We start from the raw sequence: 18,826 nt of genomic DNA, 5'->3' as shown, positions 1-18,826 counted from the left end.
AAGAAAATGATCATTGGTATTTATGATTTGCAAAAATGTGCTCTCACATTTTTCACGATTATGACTACAAAAAATGTGACAGTCTCATGAGTTTTGCGTTAGATCACGGCATTATTTCAGGCCAGACATCTGCTACACAGGATAATAATCTACATATTCATCACTGAAATGGATCAACATTTAAAAATGTTTAAGAAGTATCAATGTGGAACAATGTCATCATACAATGTGCTTTGTGGCTCTTTCCTGTATTTGTACCGCCTATTTGCAAAATTTTCAAACTTATTTCTCATTTTGATAAGTGTTGGCCTCACAAAACCAGGCTTGATTTCCTCTTCAGCTGCAAATGTAATTTTAAAGAGAACTCCAATGAGATTACTTGCTGAACATGTTAAACATTCATAGCTTTGCCATATGCTGTTATAGAAATTGCATTGATTTATAGCACTTTGGGTGCCACTAGATAGCACTGATTCACCTGATACTGAATCTAACTGTATTGGGAAGCAATGTCTTAAATGTTTCATCTCCTTTTAGACCTCTGTTGAACTAAGAGCCATACACTGTGTTTCTGTACTTTTGGAGAAAACAGACTTTTATTTATTAAAGATATTGTCCTGCATTTGGTGACTTCTAAAAAAAATCAAGCGACAGCAGATCCAAATTTACACCATAATAGCCTGGTGGTCAAGGATATAGATTCTTGTAACCAGGCAGATTTAGGTTTTAACCATTTAATTGCTTTAACCATTAAGCAATTAATCACTTAATTGCTCTATAACCTGCTTTTCTTCAGTGGTTAAAAAAAAAAAAGAGGCTTGCTGTGAGGATTAAATGAAATCAGGCACATAAAGCATAAGACACATAAAAAAAAGAGCAATTTCATGTAGTTTGTTCTAATATGTACTCAATAATGAATAGTTATTATTATTAGCTATTGTTGTCTAAGCCTTGTTCTTCTGCTTAAGTCAGTGGCACTCTAAGTGGCGAAGAAATGCTTGAGTATATGGGACCTGATGAGAATGTTGGAAGACAATTTAGTGAACTTAAAATTTGCCATATATGATAACATGATCACTGCTATAATCAATAATACCAATATAAAGAGCAAAGGTATAAAAAAGCACAAAGTCACAGGCCGCCCTCTTCGCAGTAAGGGCATAAATAACACGGCATATTGTGTTAAGTTTCTGTTTGAGATGGGGGAAGTAAAGAGCTCATTTTAAGCATGCCAGGGAGGGCTTATGTAAATGAATACTGTCTTTACATCCACTGAGCATTCTGGCCAATTACATTCAGAGGAGGGAAGATGCACCTTAAAAATAATTACACTTGGCTGAAATAAGTGAATATATACAGTGTAATGAATATGCATACATATTGAACTTTGTAAGAATATAAAAGAGCTGAAACTTTAGCTTTATTTTCTAAATTGACTTGGAGTGCACTATGGATGGATCCTCTCTAACTCAGTGTTCTTGTGAGAGGGAAAGGGCAGCTTTGCCCTCCAGGGGATGCCTAGCAACATCCAGAGACACTTTTGGATGCCACAACTTGGGATGGGGAATGCGACTGGTATCCAGTGCGTAGATTCTTAGGGATGCTTCTTAACATTCTACAATGCCTAGGACAGCCTCTGCAACAAAGAGTTACCTGGCATACATGTCACTAATGCTGGGGTTAAGAAGTTCAGCTCTAGGCTGACAACTGTTAAAGGTCAAATGAGTTTCAAGTCACTCATAACCCACATGGGTCTTGGACAGCTTCTATGGAATGGTAATTTAGGTCAAATCTTCCCAGTCTCTTATATGGTCCCCCACTAGTGAATCACAGACAGAAGTAGTAATATGGGGCTCTTATCCTCATGAAATGATCTATTATAAACGTTGATCCTAGGAAATACTATAGGCTATTTCACCTACTGAGGATTTTAGCGCAGAGAGAGGAATAGACAGACTTACACAATGAGGAGGGTGGCCATCCACACTACGCCACTGACCAATCGAGAGGCCAAGGGGTTCTTGGCTCAGGATTTCTTGTTGTTGTTTAGTCACTAAATCATGTCCATCTCTTTGCAACACCATGGACTGTAGCCAACCAGGCTCCTCTACCCGTGGGATTTCCCAGGCAAGAATACTGGAGTAGGCTGTCATTTCCTTCTCCAGGGGATCTTCCCAACCCAGGGATTGAACCCACATCTCCTGAATTAGCAGGCAGATTCTCTTCCACTGAGCCATCTGGGAAGCCCACCAGGATTTCCTAAGTAGCATCAATTCCCACAGACAAACATATTAAGCAACAATGAAAGTGAAAGGAAAGAAAGCTAAAGTCACTTAGTCCTGTCCTACTCTTTGAGACCCCGTGGACTGTACCTAGGTCAGAATACTGGAGGGGGTAGCCCTTCCCTTCTCCAGGGGATCTTCCCAATCCAGGGATTGAACCCAGGTCTTCCACACTGCAGGCACATTCTTTACCAGCTGAGCCACAATGGCGTACACTTAAAGATTAGTTCTCAGATAAAAAGTTATAAACACAATCCCTGAATTTTTATTTTCTACTTCTACAATATTGAAGGTCTATCTCTTACATCAAGACATTTCTTTCATAAGTACCCTTACGCAAATGCCGCAGGGCCTGCTTAGAAAGCTATAGTCATAACCATGGGTAACACCCAAAGTCTGAAAATGTATATAAAGGACATTACTTTGAAGCTTTGGATTCTGAACTTGGTGTCATCCCGGCACTGCTGAAGAGAATCTCTGTGAACTCGGTATTTCGAATATCTCCCGTCAATTCTGTCAGATAAACTGCGGGAACCCTGCAAAAACAAGAAAGGGTCTAAATTGGTAGATGAAAGAGAAACCAGAGCTTGAAATTAAGCTGAGAAAGTTTTGATATCTAGATAATAAACTATTAGAGGCATTTAGAGAGATATACAGACAAATCATAGGCTCCCTTTACTGTCCTTTAGAACTGCACTTAGCAAAAAAAAAATTCTCTTTCTTTAACACACTACCTTCTAACTATTATTTCATGTAGATTTTTAAACGTAAGGATAGCTCATCTTGGGACTTCCGTGGTGGTCCAGTGGTTAAGACTTTGCATTCCAATGCAGAGGGTATGGGTTCGATCCCTGACTGGGGAACCCAGATCCCAAATGCTTCAGGGCCAAAAGACCAAAACCATAAAACAGAAGCAACCTTGTAACAAATTCAATAAAGACTTTAAAAATGGTCCACATCAAAAATATCTTAAAGGAAGAAAAAAAGGAATAGCTCACTAGCCCTCAAAAGCATGAAAAGATTCAGGTAATAAATTAAGACAGAAAAAATTACCAGGGCCTGCCTGCCTTTCTATTTTTCCTTCTTTCTGGGGAGAGAGGATAGAACACAGCAAGCAGTCACTGCAGCCTGATACTTAGACTTTTTTTTTTTTTTTCCTGCACTGCAGGGCATATCAGATCTTAGCTCCCCAACCAGGGATCTAAACTGGGCAACCCCTGCATTGGAAACCTGGAATCTTAACCACTGTACTGCCAGGGAAGTCCCCTATGTAGACTCTTCTAGTATGAATTAGGGAGAAATTAAACAGAATTAGGGCAACTGATTTTCATATATAAGAAAAATCATCTGTGGAATTTAGCTCCCCAAATAGCCCCAAATAACTTTTTAAATATTCAGACCAGAAGGGGTATTAGAATTCCAAAGTTATCATTTTTATTACACACACAAAAAAAGTTACATCCCAGGTAATTTAAGAATGACCTGTCCAAGGCTAGGCAATTTGTGGCAGAGTGACCTTGGAACCCAAAGCTGTTCCCTCTCCTCCATATCAAATATGTAATGTTTAAATGTAGGATTGTGGTGCTGAACCATTTCTTTCAAAATAAGGATTAAAAATTAAAAAATGAAGTGGGACAGGGAGGGAGGGACAGAGAGAAACAGAGAGACAGAGACTATGACACCTTTAAATAAGAATAAAGTCAAGATCATCTAAGTAAGATGACATTTGTATTCACATTTAGTTGTCAGAGACTACAGTGTTGTCCAAAAACATGTGAAATGCATTTTCACATATATGCTAGTGATGCCAGTGTGAGTAGGAACAACAGAGATAATATTGTTCAAGTCTCTCATTTTATGGATGAGGAAAAAAGCTCTAAGATATTAACTGATTTTGTCTGGGGCAGGAGCATGAACCAGAACTTAGGTTTTTAAACTTGTTAACCGCATATTGAATTTTAGAAAGTTTTAAGGATTTGAAAAATATAATCTACATCTAATAATCTAAAAGCTTTATATATTTTTATTTAAGGCAATGTTTTCATTAATTGATTACATGACCTCTTTTCATCATGTAGATGGCTTTAGAATATATATGGAATGGGTTTCAGGCTAGAGGCAGTAAGCAAAACAGATGGGCTTCCTATAAACAGGCAGAATTATATCATAGTTTTACATAATCTACACACTCCAAGCTTCAGTTTGAGTAGTAAAAGGAGCGAAAATAATGCCAATCTATAATGTGTCTCTGAGGATTTGAAGAAATATAAAATGCTTAGCTTTTGCCTGCCATATATAGTGTGTAATACTTGCTAACGAATATCTTTCCATTTTAAAGGTAGATGTTTCAATTTGAATGACTAAAAGTACAATTCTAAATTTTGAAAAACATTCTGTCTCTAAAAATTTCACCATCTTTCTATGTGAGTGTGCATACACATAAGCTAAATTTGTAGATAATTAATAGCCCATATGGGGCTTCCCTGGTGGCTCAGATGGTAAAGCGTCTGCCAGCAATGTGGGAGACCCGGGTTCAATCCCTGGGTTGGGAAGATCCCCTGGAGAAGGAAATGGCAACCCAGCCCAGTACTCTTGCCTGGAAAATTCCATGGACTGAGGAGCCTGGTAGGCTACAGTCCATGGGGTCACAAAGAGTAGGACACGACTGAGTGACTTCACAATAGCCCATATGATGACAAATAATAAAGAAATTTGGCAATAGTAGAGAACCACTTTTATATTGTACTTGGAAACATTCTGGTTAATGCAGACCACTGAGGAAAAATGAGCTGTTACCGGAGGTTAAATTTTACATTTTTATACTGTGGTCATGAATGGATGTGAGAGTTGGACTGTGAAGAAGGCTGAGTGCAGAAAAATTGATGCTTTTGAACTGTGGTGTTGGAGAAGACTCCTGAGAGTCCCTTGGACTGCAAGGAGATCCAGCCAGTCCATTCTGAAGGAGATCAACCCTGGGATTTCTTTGGAAGGAATGATGCTAAAGCTGAAGCTCCAGTACTTTGGCCACTTCATGCGAAGAGTTGACTCATTGGAGAAGACTCTGAGGCTGGGAGGGATTGGGGGCAGGAGGAGAAGGGGACGACCGAGGATGAGATGGCTGGATGGCATCACGGACTCGATGGACATGAGTCTGAGTGAACTCCGGGAGATGGTGATGGACAGGGAGGCCTGGTGTGCTGCGATTCATGGGGTTGCAAGGAGTCAGACACGACTGAGTGACTGAATTGAACTGAACTGATACTGGTATAAGACAGGCATCCTCATGCGAAGAGTTGACTCATTGGAAAAGACTCTGATGCTGGGAGGGATTGGGGGCAGGAGGAGAAGGGGACGACAGAGGATGAGATGGCTGGATGGCATCACTGACTCGATGGACGTGAGTCTGAGTGAACTCCGGGAGTTGGTGATGGACAGGGAGGCCTGGCGTGCTGCGATTCATGGGGTCGCAAAGAGTTGGACACGACTGAGCGACTGAACTGAACTGAAGACAGGCATCCGTTTCTCAGGTGACAAATGCCCACTGTTTCTAATACTTTCTCTCTTGCCTGCCCTTCATTCACTGTGGTAACTTCTATTATCTAAAGAGAAAAAAGTGGAAAGGACATGGGTGTAACATATTGTTTCCTTTCTGCATTGGGTCATATAAGGGTGAACAGAAATTATATCTTCTTGTACATTTTTCATAATTCTTTGATAGAGACTGAGATTTAGACTACAGATATAAAATCAAATGATGAGAAAGAATTGAAACTTTAATAAAGTATACTAGAAATGCTTGATTTTATTCTATACGTGATATTCTAGATTTCCACATGTGTCAGCTCAACCTTAGATCCCACTCAAAAATGTTCAGTTACTCAACTAGCAAAATACACAGTGAAATTTTAAAATAGTGTAGACTTTGAAAGCTGAATCGCATTAATACCTCCGAGAAATCAATATGGCATGATCTGCCTTATATTTTTTACTTACTACATTCTCAAGTATGTTAGAGTTAAGCAGAACCTAAATATAAGTTATATTTTAAAGGCAATGTGCAATGAACGGTTAATGGTTTTCAAAAAGAGACTCTCACATCTGTTTGTTCATACAGGGTCAAAAAATTACAGACCATGAAAACTGTCCACTACACATGCATCCCCAAGGGGACATGTGAAGATGCTATCTGGGCTGGACCTTGTTTGGCATGACTGGGCAGCAGGGTTATTTGCTTTGCCTCTCTCCTCTACGAGCAACTTATATAAAAAGATTATAGTAGGCAAACCCACATATGTAATTAACTGACTTCATAAGGAAATCCTTTGTGGTTAGAGTTCTATCAATAAATAGCATTAGATACAAAATCTAAAATTCTATGTGGATTTGAATAATTATATTGTCATATAGGGATAACCTGTGTACTACTATATCTCTAAGACAAACAGTACTCTGGAAATTAAACGATTTAATACAAGAAGGTAATTCACAAATGAAAATTGCTCATCAAAAAGTTATATATTACCAATGTAATATATTTTAATTCTTAGATTTTTCTAAATTATAATTAAAGCTTTAGGGAGCCAAATGAGCTTCTGGTAATAGGGTAAAAGTCTCTATTTTCCTTTATTCTGCTAACATATAAATTCCATTATTTTCAATACTGGCTTCACAAATGTCAATAAACTCGGATAAGATTGAGAGCTAAGAGTCTCCAAGCTCTTTGGTTTTTCCTCCCTCCCTACAATTTTCTTTGCATATCAGGAAGATGTCACTTGTTCTTACTCAGATAAAAATACTGAAAGAGACAAGCCAACTCTTTCTTACTCGGAAGCCTTTGAAATCTTCTAGTAGGCTCAGTTTCTCAGGCACAGACTCCAGATGGTCCAAAGCCACTCGGGTACTCTAGAAAAGAAAACAAGGCAAGAAAACATTATAAAAAATTGATCAATACTCTCAGAATCCAACTACTAAAAATCGTCTGTACCACTGGCATAAGCAGTTCAAGCTGTAGATTGAGAGAGTCAACTTAGAAGAAATAGTATTTCTAAGATAAATGTATGTTTTCAAATCAGAAAATAAAAGTTTCAAAGAAGTATATGAGATACATTTGCAAACTGCCTCAGATACAAAGCTCTTCCTAGATAACTGCTTTCAACTGATACACTATGAAACTTTCTATAGAGAATTTCATATTAATTTACAAACCTGCTTCAGTGCACATCAGAAATAAATCACAAGGTAACAATGAGAAACAGATAAATTTGCATTTACTTATCTACAGAGCCCATTAGAGATTCTTACATGTTGCCATTGTAAAGAAGAAAAGAGCTTTCAACAATTAATTTGAGTTAAAAAGAAAAAGTGAAGTTCTCAAAAGACTTGGAAGAAATATCTGAAATTAAAGATTTTGCCACAGGGACAAAAGGTCCTGTTGATTACAAATCAATAACTTCTACTCTCTTTGATTAGCTAGTCACTGATTTATACATACCAATATAACCACTAAGAGGGAACGACCTGAAAATTATTTCAAAGCCAATACTGAATTAAGAGGTTAAATGTAGAATAACCTTGAGACTAGCGACTGTACCATACACACCTCTGTATTCTAACTGTCACAGGGCAGGCACATAGATAGCTTTTACATTCAAAACAAACTGTAAATATTCAATGAAATTAAAAACAACCCCCACGGCTGTAACATGGAAAGAAAGAGGCCTGCAAGGACCTGTAGGTAAGTTTGCACAAAGCTGTTGAGAAGTTAGTGACCACCCAATGTTCCAAGTGTTCCTCCATGTCTCCCACATGAACGGATCTGCACAACAGATTATGAATGAAAGTGACAAGTGTCCCTTCTGGACCGACAGAGTTGAGTCTGCGTGCTCCCTCTTCCATCTTAGATCCTGCTATAAGGACCCTGGAGACCACATGTTCCAGGGGGCAGAACTACAAGACAGAGGAGAGCCACCCACTGTATTGGAACGTAATGGGCATGAAAAAGCAAACTGCACAGTGCTAAGCTGTAAGATTTCATGGTTTGTTAGTTACCAATGCATAGCACATAACTTGTTGCAAAAATACCTGAGCTTATATAATCAAACTGTAGGCTACTCAGGTGGTCAGATGGCTTTTTTTTTTTTTTTTAAACTGGGAGGAGGCTCCATATTATATGTACAAGAGGGTTTTTTCTCAGGGGGAGTTCAATTTCTTTTGGGAACTAGACAGGGTTAGGAACTGGTGTTCTCATCATCTGATAGAGCCACTTTTATTTTTGTTTGGATCCTTGTCTCACACTGCTGCCGCTCTCTGCCTTCACCTCGAATTCAGCGCTTCTCCAGAGTATACCCTTATGGCTCCCTGAAAGGTGTGTGGAGAGGTACGGATGGAGACAGTTTGGAGGCTCTAACTCTTCCTTGAAGACACTTCCAATGTCCTTATTTCCACTCTTTCCTTCTGCAATAAAAAAGTACCACCAGCTCAAAAACCTTTCTGAAATTCTACAGGCTGAATAAAATCTGCCTTCCAAAGCTCTCCCCTTGACAGGCATGTTAAGAGTCATTTTTACCCTCTTTATTGTTATGAGTCATTTTGCCCTATCTTCTTTGGAGTTATAGATGTCTTCTAGTTATCAATGTGTAATCTACTGCTTCTGTGTCTTCATATTTGCATTTTTCTAATGTGATTTTTGAGAGAAGAGTGGAAACATCCTTACTTCGCTTTTTCGAAATTGTTAAGTTGTAAATGCTGTTTTGTCACTTTCTTAACTTTTCAAGTTCTACTTAAACTTCCTTTCCAAGTTCCACTTAAAGGACTTAAGTATTTTGTTCCTTCCCCTTAACTTGTACTATTGTTAGTCTTTTTGTAGCACGTGCTCAACTTAAACCACCATGCATTTTAAACGGCTTCATTTAATGTTTTCATGTGTAGGACGGATTCATCAAAACATGTTTCTTAGACTCACAGACAACAGACAACAGTCTTCTTGTTGCCAGGGGAGGGAGCAGAAAGGGATGGCCTGTAAGTCTGAAGTTAGTAGATGTGGACTATTACACCTGGAATTCATAAACAAGGTCCTATTGGACAGCACGGAGAACTCTATTCAATATCCTGAGATAAATTATAATGGAAAAAATATAAAAAAGACTGTACATACATTTATAGCTGGATCACAGTATGTTGTACATAAGAAATCAACACAGCATTGCTAATGAACTGTATTTCACTAAAAAAAAAAAAAAAAAAATGACACGTTTCTTAGCGTAGTCCCTCACATGTAGATTTAGGAGAACTAGTAGTTTTAGCCACCATATATGCTACATTCATTTAAATAGTAAAATTATAGCTTTCTTCAAGAATTATATTGGCCCTTGAATAGTAAAATACAAATCAATGCCATGGTGATTTTAAAGCAGAATTTTATGCAATGGATAAACTCTTCTTCATAAATAATAGCTTTAGTACAACTTGTTGTTTAAAAACTTTCATTTTTTCATCTCATAATTTTTCTCACTCAAAAGTGATGCTCTAAACTTGGGTTAAATATTAATATGTTAAACTCATTGTGATCTTAAAATAAGCAAATAATCTTTTCCCTACTGTAAAACCAGTAGGTTATGTAAATATTTTTGCTTAGAATTTTCAATCAACCAAGTGATGCATGAAAAAGATTTTTTTTGTTGCATGTTTACACGTACTAGTTTATTTTGACTATTTGATTATGTTTGGGGGTACTTATTCAAATGGTGACTTTTTTTGAGTAAACCTTCAATCTTAAAAAAATTGCTTGGCTCCTTCTTACATACAGTTATTTTTCTACTTCCATCCCCAACCTCCTGTGTCTCAGTTAACATCTTCATACTTTCTCTTCATCTTTTTCAGTTGTGATTATTTTATATTCCATTTATGGGTTGTTTTGCAATATCTCATTCAATATCAGAAATATTTTCTGGTACACACGTCTTTCTCTTTATCTCTTTCTAGTCAATCGATTAACACCAAATGTATTATCTAGGTAACAGAAAAATTCATAAGACGTAGACAGCACACTTTCTGTTCTGCAGGAACTTTTAATTTTCTGGAAGGAGAATATGCATATGCAAAAGATGTAAGAACAAATAAAAAAAATAACTGCATTTATTTTAAGGAAATTACACGTACAGATGCTGAGATTTTTAAGTCATCTGCAACAATAAGATATGAAGTAATGAAGATAATGAGACCAGGCCTGCAGGCATCTCAGGTCTCATAATTTTACGACTGAGTGGTACTGGGGAGCACATTTATTTTTTGTCCTTCTCTCTCTCTATGCATGTAAGTGTGCTTAAACCTACCACTTTCAAATACAGACTTAAGAGTATTCACATTCACATTCGAACTCTATATTTTGTTTTGTTTTTTAACGTGAGGCTGGCTGGGACTCTGTGATTAGGGTCTTGTCACATTACATGGCATTTCAAGTTCACCTTCCCCCAAAAGTTTACTGTGCTAGAGAGACAAGAAGTCATAGCAGATGGGAAGTCTAACCAGGGTTTGTTGGATTTTAGAGATACTATGAGGGCCTACAGCCTGCTAGCTCTTAGGGCAAAACACCTCACGGAGAGTCAGGGAAGCTTTTTATTTTTTAAGTTGGTTAATTATTTCTGCCTTACATAGTTGAATGCTTTAAAGGGCACAGATAAGTCTTTTCTGGTAGGATTAAGGAAACAACTTCTCAAGTTCTAATGATGGCACTAGCAAATGACAGGTCCTTAACCCGTCTTTTAATTTCCTGAAACCAATTTCCCAGAAAAACTAAATCAGACAATCATAGAGGGGTTTAAAGATTATTTCTCTTTTTAAAATGTTACAAGATACTAAATTTCGTATCAAATTTGAAAACAAACAGAAATTCAGAACTAAGACTCCATTTCGTACAGATCAATACAACACAAGGAATATAGTATGTGGTTTATCTCAGAGGTTTAAGAAGCTGGACTTCCACTGGCCTAGGAAGCAAATGATCAGTTTACCTACTTCTATGTAGTAGGACAATTAAAAACTGAACTATACAAATGTAATTCAGTTTTACAATACAATTCTTGATCCTCATACCACCATATAATGTAGATACTGTTTTCCCCACTTTGCAGATGAAGCAACTGAGGAGCAAAGTGTAAGTAACCCTACAGTCACTCACACAGTGGCAAAATTGTTATGTAAACCCAAGTAGTCTATTTTCATGGTAAATCACCAATTGAAAAGGAGAACAGCCCAAAGCTGTTAACAGTATGTGCTTTAAGTAAATTCCTAATCCCGTGCTAGCCATCAACTCTTAGCAGCTAGAATTCTGAAGATATGTCCTTGGAGAACTTGAACCCAGGAAGAATTTCATTTTGTCAGTTCTGAAGCGTCTGTGCTTAAAACCATGCATCCAATACATACACACACACACAAGGGGTCGGGACATTTTTTCTGTTGATTAAAGTATGTTAGGTATGAGATTGAGTTTTATGATACTAACATTTCCTTTTCTTTTTTGTAACATCTAATACTAGTATAACACACAAACTGCCCACAAGAGATGTTTTAATAAATGTTGGCCGCCTGAAGACAAAGGCAGAGTTACCATGTTCTAATCAACCTACTGAATCCTGGCCTCTACATTAAAAACCTAGAAGCAAAAGTCTGCTGTTTCATTTATTTTTTTCTAGACTAAGGGTAAGATCCAGTGGTAGAAACAACAGTGAAATTCAGAAATCCTGTCTGTTACGTCTTCTGGCTTTTGCACCTACAGGCTTGTTTAGATATCTGTTGGAAAGGGCCATGAATCAGCTGGCAATTGTACTATTCCAAAAGCTTCAACACACACCAAACTGCTATGGAGCTGAACGGTTTGTACTGGTGCAGAGAATATTTTTCTTCAGGCATTCCTCTGCTTCAGACTTCAGGGAAATTGGATAATACAGCATGACAACATAAGTAGCAGTTATTAGAAACTAGACAGGAGCTTCACTGCAATTCTTAAGATTCCTGTCTCCCGTAGACAAAGCTTACAAAACAGATTTAATAGGTATATTTTAGCAAATATACTTTTCTTCGTAAAACTCCATGTGTCTATTTTCTTATTAACATATAACAACCACAATTTTCTTATAGGGCTATTGAAATCACACGTTTTGAGGTTCAGATGATAAAGGATATAGTATCTATATTTTTACTTTAAAAATGTGTGTGCACTTCTGGCACTATACAGATATTAAGTAAAAGAGGTTATGAAGCAGTTTATTGGGGTTCAAAAATGCAATGAAGTTTCATTTGGAAAGAGACCCACTGAAAAACTTTTCTTGACAAACGGCTGAAAGTGGTAAAAGGACCTGCGTAAACAAGTTGGAAGGAGAGGAAGACTGAGATCATGAAGAGAAGAGACTGTCTGCCTTTTTCACTTGCGGGACTCAACCCAGCACAGCTGTATCTGCTTCACAGGGTCCTCTTTTCACCCAAACTGTAGGACACTTGTTGGAACCAAGCGAAAAAGTAGCAGAAAACAGGCTGGTAAAGTCATTTTGTAGATATATGTCCTTCAAAGAGCCCCAATGCTCAAAGTTGTGCGGATTCTTTGGAATATCAGAGGAGTCCTTTATTTCTAGATTGTGTACTTTTGATACCAAGTGGAACCCTGTGGGACTCCTGAGCACAAGAGCCTCTGAGTCGCCCCCATTTCTTAATTATAGAAGATAGGCTTTATTCAGCCTCCATGAGGCTTCCCCTGTAGCTTAGTCAGTAAAGAATCTGTCTGCAATGCAGGAATCCGCTTGTGATGCAGGAGACCCAGGTTCAATTCCTGGGTCTGGAAGATCCCTTGGAGAAGGAAAGAGCAAACCCATTCTGGTACTTTTCCCTGGAAAATCCCATGAACACCAGAGCCTGGCGGGCTAGAGTCCATGAGGTCGCAAGAGTCAGGGGTGACTTAGCAACTTAAACTACCAAACTACTATAACCTTCTCAGTGTCCTAAGGAGCAGGTTCAAACAGTTGCTAATTAGGGAAGGAAGGGGATGCTAAGACATGAAAGTCAAAAAAAAAAAAAAAAACCCCAAACAGTAGGGCAGCCTTGGGCAAAGTCCAGTTTCCCTCACAAGGGATACACAACAGTGGAGCTGTTTTGCAGATACTGAACTCCCCACAAGGCAGTCTGCTACCCAGACCACTGGGAACCAGAAGGTTGATGGTGCTGACTCCCACCTACCTCACCACCAACCAATCAGAAGAATGTCCACGAGCTGACCATGTCCTCTTGAACCATTACTGTAAAACTTTTTTACTATACCTCCAGGTTGGGATACACAGCTTCGAGGGCATTAGCCCGCTGTGGCTTTTCTGGGCCGGGTAAAGCAATAAAGCTCTTCTTTTCTACTTCAGCCAAAACTGTGTGTCTAAGATTTAATTTGGTGCCTGGGTACAGAGGCCGGATTCGGCTTCACTTTAACAGGATTTCAAAATTGGACACCCACTTAGAAATGTTTACATGTGTCTTGGGATTAGAGGGTACACAGGCTTGGTAAAACAAAACATCAGCTTAATGTGGCAATTTAACATCAGTTATTATATTTGATTTAAAACCCAGAACTTTTGTCAGTAACAAATTCTATTTGTCTTCATATAATATCATTCTAATCAAACGTGGTAGATTTCCTTTAAAAGCACAAATTTATGAAATAGGAGAATAGGTAGCATATCTTTACTGGAAAATTTGAAAAGAAGATGGTCTAGGTATTTTCCAAATCTCATCCACAATAATTTTTTTCAGTGAAGACCAATAAAAAACTGTCATTCTAGATTATTGATTTCTAGATATAACCAAATTATGAGTTATAGTCAACACATGATCTTATTGTTATCTTAATTCGGGGATTTTTTTTTTCCCAATAAGAGAACATCAAGAATGAGTCAAAGGAGAAAGGAAGTCAGAAGGAATAAACATCTCTCTTTTGCTCCAGAGCCCCTCTTTAAATATTTTTTCCTGCCACTCTTGATATAAAAGAACAAGATACAAAGAATAAAGAGGACAAGTTTAGTGTTCTCTGTAGGCTAGGTGATGAATCAGGCTCTCACAACCAGTCTATAACGAGGAGGGTCTTGCAGTCCACATTTTCATTTATGAAGTCACTTTATTCCTTAAAACTAAAACTAAATGTACTCAACAAAGGAAAGAAATTTGAGAATGTTTGCCCCCAAAATGTGATTGCATGTTAATAATGGGCAAATAGTATAAGCAAGGGTTTCCTGAAAGAGACTGAGTTTAGCAATTTCTACTTAAGCTGGCAGGTTAAGAAACTGTGCTTATGGATGTACTGGTCCCAGTCATGTGTTTGGAGGACAGTGGTGAGGTGGAAGGGATGCTGCATCAGAAGTCAGTCTGCCTTATTTGTGGAGCAGCATAGTTTCAATAACATTACCTGTATTTTGTGGTCTGAGGAGTATCACTTTCCCCTGCCCTTCTTTTTCAGTTTTCTTTTTTTTGCCACGCCGTGCACCTTGTGGATCTTAGTTGTCCCACCAGGGATCGAATCCACACCCTCAGTAGTGAAAGCTCGGAGCCCTAACCATTGGACCACCAGAGAATTCCTGCCCTGCCCTTCTAACCTTCAATCTTTTATTTGCAAAATGGGCATACACAATGATGATCTCTATTATCCCACACTCAGAGGGTAACTGTGACTATTAAGGAAGCATGAATGTGAAAGTGCATTGAAAACTATCAGTTCAGTTCAGTTCATTTCAGTTCAGTTCAGTCGCTCAGTTGTGTCCGACTCTTTGCAACCACATGAATCGCAGCACACCAGGCCTCCCTGTCCATCACCAACTCCCAGAGTTTACCCAAACTCATGTCCATGGAGTCGGTGATGCCATCAAGCCATCTCATCCTCTGTTGTCCCCTTCTCCTCCTGCCCCCAATCCCTCCCAGCATCAGGATCTTTTCCAATGAGTCAACTCTTTGCATGAGATAGCCAAAGTATTGGAGTTTCAGCTTCACTGTCAGTCCTTCCAATGAACACCCAGGACTGATCTCCTTTAGGATGGACTGGTTGCATCTCCTTGTAGTCCAAGGCACTTTCAAGAGTCTTCTCCAGCACCACAGTTCAAAAGCATCAATTCTTCAGCACTCAGCTTTCTTCACAGTCCAACTCTCACAGCCATATATGACTACTGGAAAAACCAAAGCCTTGACTAGATGGACCTTTGTTGGCAAAGTAATGTCTCTGCTTTTGAATATGCTATCTAGGTTGGTCATAACTTTCCTTCCAAGGAGTAAGTGTCTTTTAATTTCATGGCAGCAATCACCATTTGCAGTGATTTTGGAGCCCCCCCAAATAAAGTCAGTCACTGTTTCCACTGTTTCCCCATCTATTTCTCATGAAGTGATGGGACCAGATGCCATGATCTTTGTTTTCTGAATGTTGAGCTTTAAGCCAACTTTTTCACTCTCCTCTTTCATTTTCATCAAGAGGCTCTTTAGTTCCTCTTCACTTTCTGCCATAAGGGTGGTGTCATATGCATATCTGAGGTTATTGATATTTCTCCCAACAATCTTGATTCTAGCTTGTGTTTCTTCTAGCCCAGTGTTTCTCATGATGTACTCTGCATATAAGCTAAATAAGCAGGGTGACACTATACAGCCTTGACGTACTCCTTTTCCTATTTGGAACCAGTCTGTTGTTCCATGTCCAGTTCTAACTGTTGTTTCCTGATTTGCATATAGGTTTCTCAAGAGGCAGGTCAGGTGGTCTGGTATTCCCATCTCTTTCAGAATTTTCCAGTTTATTGTGATCCACACTGTCAAAGGCTTTGGCATAGTCAATAAAGCAGAAATAGATGTTTTCCTGGAACTCTCTTGCTTTTTCCATGATCCAGCAGATGTTGGCAATTTGATCTTTGGTTCCTCTGCCTTTTCTAAAATCAGCTTGAACATCTGGAAGTTCACAGTTCATGTATTGCTGAAGCTTGGTTTGGAGAATTTTGAGCATTACTTTACTAGCGTGTGAGATGAGTGCAATTGTGAGGTAGTTTGAGTATTCTTTGGCATTGTCTTTCTTTGGGATTGGAATGAAAACTGACCTTTTCCAGTCCTGTGGCCACTGCTCAGTTTTCCAATTTTGCTGGAAAATAAGAGTCTGAAATGCAATACTTGGATGCAATCTCAAAAACTACAGAAGGATCTCTGTTCATTTCCAAGGCAAACCATTCAATATCATTGTAATCCAACCCTATGCCCCAACCAGTAACGCTGAAGAAGCTGAAGTTGAACAGTTCTATGAAGACCTACAAGACCTTGTAGAACTAACACCTAAAAAACATGTCCTTTTCATTATAGGGGACTGGAATGCAAAAGTAGGAAGTCAAGAAACACCTGGAGTAACAGGCAAATTTGGCCTTGGAGTACGGAATGAAGCAGGGCAAAGGCTAATAGAGTTTTGCCAAGAGAACGCACTGGTCATAGCAAACACCCTCTTCCAACAACACAGGAGAAGACTCTACACATGGACATCACCAGATGGTCAACACTGAAATCAGATTGATTATATTCTTTGCAGCCAAAGATAGAGAAGCTCTATACAGCCAATAAAAACAAGACTGGGAGCTGACTGTGGCTCAGATCTTGAACTCCTTATTGCCAAATTCAGACTTATATTGAAGAAAATAAGGAAAACCACTAGACCATTCAGGTATGACCTAAATCAAATCCCTTATGATTATACAGTGGAAGTGAGAAATAGATTTAAGGGACTAGATCTGATAGACAGAGTGCCTGATGAACTATGGATGGAGGTTCCTGACATTGCACAGGAGACAGGGATCAAGACCATCCCCATGGAAAAGACATGCAAAAAAGCAAAATGGCTGTCTGAGGAGGCCTTACAAATAGCTGTGGAAAGAAGAGAAGTGAAAAGCAAAGAAGAAAAGGAAAGATATAAGCATCTGAATGCAGAGTTCGAAAGAATAGCAGGGAGAGATAAGAAAGCCTTCCTCAGTGATCAATGCAAAGAAATAGAGGAAAAGAACAGAATGGGAAAGACTAGAGATCTCTTCAAGAAAATTAGAGATAACAAGGGAAAACTGTCAAGGACTTTCTAAATAGCAAGTATTAAAACAACAACCAAAAAAAGTGATTCTGTGAAGTACTGTCAGCTGCAGCATTCTCAAATGGAGAAAAGGAGGTCAGTGACAATCTAATATTACAGCTAATAAAAATCAGTCAACAGAGTACAAAGCAGAAACAAGGCAAACTTAATTAATTAAAACTACATCCAATATTTAGAAAGATATTTACTGTTCTACAGACATCATCCAAAACACAAAAGTAATGGAAGTGTAATGGTACGTAAGTGACATTTGTATATACTGTGCCCTCGGGGCCGGGACGGGGTGAGGGGGGTGGGGGGTGGGGTGGGATGTTCCCTCCAGTCTCCTTATCTGGTTAATCCTTTTCCCCCCAACAATATGAGCATTTTCAAGCATATAGGAAATCTGAAAGAAATTTACAGGGATCACCCAAATACCGATCACCTAGATTCTATTGTTAACACTGTTATATTTGCCTTATTATTAATCCATCTATCCTTCCCAACATCTATCCATTAACCCAATTTTTTTTTTGTACACATTACGGAGTAAATTGTGCACATTATTACCCTTTACTCTAAAGCCTTCAGCATGCATATCGTTAACTCCACTTGAATACGTTTAATGTAAAATTTACATTATTTAGTAATGAAGAGTATAAATCTTAAGTGAACAGGTTAACTGTGATTATCTTTCATCCCTTGCTCAGGGAAGGTGCCCATGCCTTCACTGATTTCATCAAACAAGCTCTCTGGTACGTCATGAACGTTTCCTTTGCAGCACTCCTCTGAGTGAGTACTAACGTTATACCTGTTTGTGTGGTTAGCTGACCAAGGTTTGCATGGACACTGGGCAGTCAGCATCACAGGTCGGGGATACCTTGCCATTGTTCCCCACCGTTCCCCAGTAACTCACCCAGTGTTTCCACAGAAAAGTATTCAGAAGGCATTTGTATTTGAAGGGATGAATGCCTCTTATGCAATGAAGGGGAGGGTTATAACCTTTATTCTAGCTGCATTTACTAAAGGCTAGTCTATAGTGGACTCTGTTCTACAGGTGAGCTGAGTGAGAGCCTAAGACGAGGCCAAAGAAGCCTGTGGCAAGATCTAAGAGTCTACGAGGCACAGTGAAGTCTTTCCTTTTAATTCTGAACGAGACAGAAGGTCTTCTGAGGGTTTGGAGCAGAGGGGTGTGTGTGTTAGCTACTCAGTCGTGTCTGACTCTTTGTGACCCCATGGACTGTAGCCCTCCAGGCTCTTCTGTCTGAGATTCTCCAGGAAAGAATGCTGGAGTGGGCTGCCATTTCCTTCTCCGAGCAGAGGGGTAACATGCTCCAAACGGAACCTCTGATGCTGTTTGCAAAGTGCGGGCTCCTCAGCCCCGAGCAAGGGAAGAACAAGTAGAGTCTGGGAGCATCGTGAGAAGGGGCTGAGGCACCTCACTCCC

General features: G+C 39.0%; 1 protein-coding gene across 1 annotated transcript in view; it reads right to left on the bottom strand.

The window, feature by feature from the left end:
* Positions 1–18,826, bottom strand: part of CEP128 (centrosomal protein 128) — a 73,633-nt gene that overhangs the window by 24,038 nt on the left and 30,769 nt on the right. The window contains exons 2-3 of the mRNA XM_040227570.1: positions 7,107–7,184; positions 2,705–2,818 (exon numbers count right to left, since the gene is read on the bottom strand). Of these exons, the coding sequence (XP_040083504.1) occupies positions 2,705–2,818; positions 7,107–7,184 (192 nt within the window). The remainder of the gene's footprint in view (positions 1–2,704; positions 2,819–7,106; positions 7,185–18,826) is intronic.

Source organism: Oryx dammah, unplaced genomic scaffold (genome assembly GCF_014754425.2).
Source record: "Oryx dammah isolate SB20612 unplaced genomic scaffold, SCBI_Odam_1.1 HiC_scaffold_26, whole genome shotgun sequence".
Classification (NCBI taxonomy): domain Eukaryota; kingdom Metazoa; phylum Chordata; class Mammalia; order Artiodactyla; family Bovidae; genus Oryx; species Oryx dammah.
This window is presented reverse-complemented; position numbering and strand designations above follow the sequence as displayed.